Here is a 6066-nt window from a genome sequence, read left to right on the forward strand (position 1 = left end):
TAATTGCAACAAGTTTGAGCGTAGCAGCGAACTCCAGCACTAGTCTCAATTCCAGTTAATTGTAAGAATGTTTGAGCGTACGAGCGGACTCCATGCACTAATCTAATCGGATTTAGAAAGAATCCAGATTTAGGGCAGTGCAACCAATCAAATAAATAGCAATCACTATTTGAACCAGGATTGGCCAGCCCAAGGCCATTCTAAGTGGTTCAGGCTTGTCCGGGCCTTTCCAAATTCAGGCTAGCTAACTGCCTGGCAGAGGCGCTTAACTTGTACGGGTTCTATTCTCAACAGGAGAGAGAGAAGATCCGAGAGAGAGACCGGATTAGGTTCTTCGTTGAAGGGGTGGTTTGGGGCCACGAAATAAAAACTTGGAGGTGCTCTGCTGCAGAAGAATATTTAACACTAAAAGTAGAGAACTTAAGAAGCGATGATCGAGGTAGAAGCGATTAACTTGTGCGGGTTCTCTTATCATGTTTGGGGAGGCATTTGAACAACTGGGTATCTCTGACAGGAACTCAATTTTCTGGACAGAAGGGGAGGGGAGATTCTAGACCAAATCAAGGCCAAGCTCCCCTTTTTCTGTCGTAAGTTACGAGCCTACGAGCCACAGGACACATCCATGTCTAACCCACCCCACCTGTGCTGTTCATATTGGATTGATGAGATGAGAAAGATGTCGACCAAGAAGGGGTGGGGGGGGGGGGGCTAGGGTTTTAGTAAATTTTTCATATTGGATTTGACGAGATGAGGAAGATGTCGATTAAGAACGGCCAGCCAGCCAGGGTTTTACTAATTGGGATTAGGTCCAGATTGTCCAGGAAATATTAAAAATTTTAATAAAACATAAAAAACATGTAAAGGTAAAATTATTATATTAGCTTTTAAAATTGGGTTCATAAAGAAGAAACCCCCTTAAACGCCCCCAAACCTATTAGCTGTCTATGAGATGGCGCTGAGTCAATCCGGATATGTTTTTATCTTGTTTCTCAATTAGTCCTTGGACACCCTGTATCCATATCTGTATCTTCTCTTTTAGGTAAGGTAGAGATAATTGGTAGATATAATTGCTCAATCTTAGGAGCTAATTGTAGAGCTAATTGCTCTCTTATTTTGTATATAGTTACCTTCCAACCTTAATGAAAGATATTCAATTCTATTCCATTCAAATCTAGTTTAATATGGTATCAGCCTAAAACGATCCAAGCTCTCTTTTCCAATGGCAGCCCCACCTCCAACCTCTGATCCTACTTCCCCCTACTATCTTCATAATTCCGATCAATCTGGCACCCCCCTTGTCACCCAACTACTCACAGGTGACAACTTTCCAACATGGAGTCGTGCTATCACCATGGCCCTTCAAGCGAAAAACAAACTCGGGTTCATTGATGACACCATCGAACAACCTACCGATGATTCTGTTGATCTTCCTGCCTGGAGGCGTTGCAACTCCATGGTTACCTCTTGGCTTATTCATTCCACGATCCCGTCCATTGCCAATAGCATTCTATGGACCACCAATGCACGGGATGTTTGGAACGATCTCAGCGATCGCTTTTCTCAACAAAATTCACCCCGCATATTTGAGATCAGGCGTTCCATTTCAAATCATTCCCAAGGGACTGATTCAATTTCAGCATACTACACCACCCTCAAAGCCTTCCGGGATGAGCTTTCTTCATTCCGATCGCTGCCTACATGCACTTGCGGTACCATGACCACCATCAATGGGTACGTTGAAACCGATGCTCTCATCGATTTCCTTCAAGGCCTCAATGACTCTTACTCTGCTGTTCGAAGTCAAATACTTCTCATGGATCCCCTGCCAACAATGGCCAAAGCATATTCCTTACTTCTACGAGAGGAACGACAGCGTTCATTACATGAATCTCGTGCTGTTCCACTCAATCAAGCCGCCATCACTGCACAGCACTCTTCTTCTCTTACCAACAACAGCAGCAAGCGTCCTCCACGCACTGGTTCCAAAGGCAACAACCGGCCTCACTATCACTGTAATTTCTGCAATATGGATGGCCACTCTGACAGTCGATGTTTCAAACAACATGGGTATCCTTAAGACTGAAAGACTGACAAAAAGAAAAAACTTAATAACAAAAACTTAACATGAAATGCCTAAGAACTCTAAAAGGCGACCTCGTCTATGATCCCCATCAACAACATCCAGACCATATAAAATCTGAGTATTTAAGGTTGATAAATGCCTAAGAACTCTAAAAGGCGACCTTGCCTAGTAGCAAGATCCCCATCAACATCCAGACCATAAAATCTGAGCAGATCTTCGAGTCTGTGCCCCTCAACACTCCACGCATCTTTGACTATTTTAGCGGGCTCATCTGGAACTACACCTTCATCGTTCCGAAGCCAATTAATAGTTGCTGATGGAATTCCCGCAAGTCTTGAGTTACAAACCATAGCCCTGGCGTTGAACTCAGACTTAATTAAACTGTGTTTGATATTGCCCAGTTGCTGATTAATGTTGGTCAGTTGCTCATTAATGTTGTCCAGTTGCTCATTAATGTCTGGCTGGTCTTGTTCGGCCATTCCTGTACATCAGCAGCTTAAAGGTTAGAAGAAGACATTTTATCATAGCAAAGAGGCAGACCACCTAAACTACAAACAGGAAAGAGACCTACAAAAAAGAAGAGATAGCAAGCAAGCACACAATAAGCAGGAAGACGGAGCAAGAAAACCTGATCGGAGAAGAAAAAATAAAAAGACTAAATCCTGTCAAACAGTCGGATCGGATACTCGTTCCCAGGAAACAAAAAAAAAAAATAAAATCCTCCAGTGACAATAAATCACTGGAAAGAACCGATCATCGAGCACCATAGATAGATTGATGAAATTAAAAACTACTCATCGATTTCCAGAGTAAAGCAGTTAAAAAACGATCAACAAATGCTTTTACCAATCTCTGAAAAGAATAGAGAGAATTATTACAAAGATCAATGTCTCGGTAAGAATAAGAAAATCTCGAGCGAAGAAAAGAAGAAAAGCAAAGGTTCGATCGGCATACCTACCTCGGTAAGTTCCACCCAACCCCCACAAAGCCTTTGTTGAAAAACTTGTCGATCCAAAAGAGATCGAAAAGGTGAGAAGAAGAGAACGGTTGGCTTGATTACCTTTTGGATTTCCTTACCCCCTTACTATCTTGGCTTCCACCTTTTGAGATTTGAATTTGACTTGGTTGCATATTCCCTTTTTATTTTTTTTTTAATTTAATGAAAAATATGTAACAATGGATACCCATATATTAATTTTAATATGAAAAAAAGTTCTCTACTTGGGAGTGCATCCTACACCAACACTCTTATGATTCTACCTCTCTCCTCCCCATGTGAAAAGACACTTCTGCCCTCTTATTTTAAGGAGAAGAGAGATAGACACATGGGAGTGCTGGCGTAGGCCACACTCTCATATAGAAAACTGCTTCCCTATTAATATATATGTCTTGTAGGTAGGTTCGTACCTTTTCTTTTTAGTTTTGTTTTGTCAAAAAAATATGGAAGAAGGTTCTATACCAACACTCCCATGAATCTATCTATTTCCTCTTCATTTGAAAAGACACCTCTGCACCCTTGTTTTAAGGAGGAGAGAGATAGACACATGGGAGTACTAGCGTAGGCCACACTCAAACAAAAAATTACTTTCTTTATATATATATATAGGAAAAAAGTTCTTTCTCCGGGAGTGTGGTCTATGCCAGCACTCCCATGAGTCTATTTCTCTCCTCCCCATGTGAAAAGACACCTCTGCCTCCTTATTTTAAGGAGGAGAGAGATAGACACATGGGAATGATGGCATAGGCCACACTCCCGGACATAGAACTGCTTCTCATATATATATATATATATATATATATATATATATATATATATATGTCTCGTAGGTAGTGTATATTCCACGCAATTAACCTGTTAATCGTTGGATTAGAATCAAGTGATAAGTAATAATGATCTTTGATACAATTTAGGCAATAAAAATACTCAGAAGGTAGCTGTGGCCAACAATATGATAAATTCCAGCAAACCAGAATCAATTATGTCTTTGCTCTATCTACTTGTGTGATTTACTACACACAAAGTAGCTGTGGTTCTTGATTTCCATGAAAGGTTTGAAAGTGATGGTTGCAATTCTTGAAGACAAAGTAAAACCATCTATTAGTATTTTATTTAATTTCCTGAGATTGTAGTTTGGAGATCTAGGCTACCAACTCTGGCAGGTTATACGGATACAATGCTTTAGTCTTTGCTACTACTATGAACTTGTTTGTTGCTCTGTGTTCAATCTGTGATTGTTGCTTTATTCTTCGTTGATACAGAGTGTGACAGAGCTGCATGATGGATCAGCTCTTTTTATCAAAGTTGCAAAATACTTATCACCAGCACTTAATTCACGACATAGATCAGGTTGGCATCATGCCTGATGTGCAATGCACAACTGACATGCTGGCCACACCCAAAGAAACCTTATTGAAGGAAATTTATGTTACCATCACTCAGATGATGTTAAACAATCAGCTGCATTTTCATGGTGGATGGTATGTTGATCATGGAAATTTGTCCACAGAGAAGTTTGTTTCAGTTGAGGTGTCAATAATGTTACTATTTTCTACATGACAGTACATAGATTAGTCTATCTGATAGATGACTAGACAAACATCTCATTAGTACAATTCTATTTGAGCGTAAATTTTTACATAACAAAATTTGTAAAATAGTGGACCCGATGTAAAATTTTATGTGGTCTCATGTTCCTAGGACGAAAAAAAGATAAAACTCCATCGAATAAAAAATAGACTTACAATTTACAGAGTAGGGAAAAAAATCTCCTCGTTAAAATATGGGGAGATTTTACCACGTCTTCTGTCATCCTAATCATGTAGGTCTTTATTGGACGAAACTATTTCCCACACCATGATTGGTAAAAGAAAAGAGATTCCCACATTATTGGGAAACACTCTCTTCACAAAGAATATGTTTCACTATTTGCCGAAAAAACATCCCGGTGCAGTTCAGGGCTGAGAGTTCGACATGTAGAAGATGTTAAATCCAATGGTGCCGAGCTTGAGAAGATACAAAAAAACAAAAAAGGTTCAATCGAGCTTGGCACTGTTGGATTTAGCATCTTCCATGTGTTGAGTTCTGAGCCCCAAATTGCATTTTTAGGAAATTGGAGAGAATTTTAATCCCTATTTGCCACATAAATAGTGTTCTTGCCTGAAATGCATAGACAAATAATGAAGCATCGTGCTTCACTACTCACTAAGCATAGCAATCGGAAGTAAAACTTTGTTAAAGAAAACCTAAACACTAGCCAATAGGGAACATGAATTGAGATATTGATATGGCCCCGCATCGGTCAATTTTACCTTTATTTTTCATTAAAAAATGAGTTTTTTATTTTTTTATTTTATCTTTGGTCCGATATTAATATTCGATTTAAGATCGACGAAATATCAATCTCGACCAATACCAATATCAATACAATCCAACCGATGCGATACTGATACCGATACCTCAATCCGTCGCCAGGAACGATGCCGATTCTCATGCTTGGCATTCCTAAATCCAAAGACCCTCTAAACAGTCTTAACCCAAAACTTTCCCACATTTGGACTTCCAAGCTGCGAACGGTGGAATTTCGGTGGACGGCTCGAAGTTTTAAGACTAAGGTCAAAGCTGGTTTCCTCAAAAGCCACCCAAAAAACCAAAAAGAAAAGGGTTGTGTCTGGTGACTGTTGGTGACCGGTCACGACTCACGACTACGGCGCTCGCCCACTGTAAGTCCGTACACGCTCATTACAGGCCCCGACGGGAAGGCATGAATATCGGAAGCTCCATGACCCCGGTTTTCACATCTTAATTACAAATTAGCCCTCCACCGTAAATATCCCTTTTATACTCTGAACGGTACATTAGTTAAGGGTAATTTCGTATTAACGTATAATAAATGAATGGCCATTTTCTTCTTTTATTCTTTATTAATCCCCTTAAAATTTTTTTTAATGAGCCTCCCAAAACCCTAGAAATTCAGGAGAAGCAG

The 6066-nt window shown here is 39.9% G+C and overlaps 1 protein-coding gene across 1 annotated transcript; it reads left to right on the forward strand.

Annotated features, from left to right (window-relative positions):
* Positions 1–1351: 1351 nt before the first annotated feature.
* On the forward strand, positions 1352–2077 carry LOC122643815. The gene has a single exon (XM_043837392.1). The coding sequence runs from the start codon at positions 1352–1354 to the stop codon at positions 2075–2077; it is 726 nt and encodes a 241-aa protein (XP_043693327.1).
* Positions 2078–6066: the final 3989 nt, after the last annotated feature.

Source organism: Telopea speciosissima, chromosome 10 (assembly GCF_018873765.1).
Source record: "Telopea speciosissima isolate NSW1024214 ecotype Mountain lineage chromosome 10, Tspe_v1, whole genome shotgun sequence".
NCBI lineage: Eukaryota > Viridiplantae > Streptophyta > Magnoliopsida > Proteales > Proteaceae > Telopea > Telopea speciosissima.

Coding starts and splice junctions, on each gene's coding strand:
- LOC122643815 (XM_043837392.1), top strand. CDS start 1,352: ATGGCCCTTCAAGCGAAAAACAAACTCGGGTTCATTGATGACACCATC.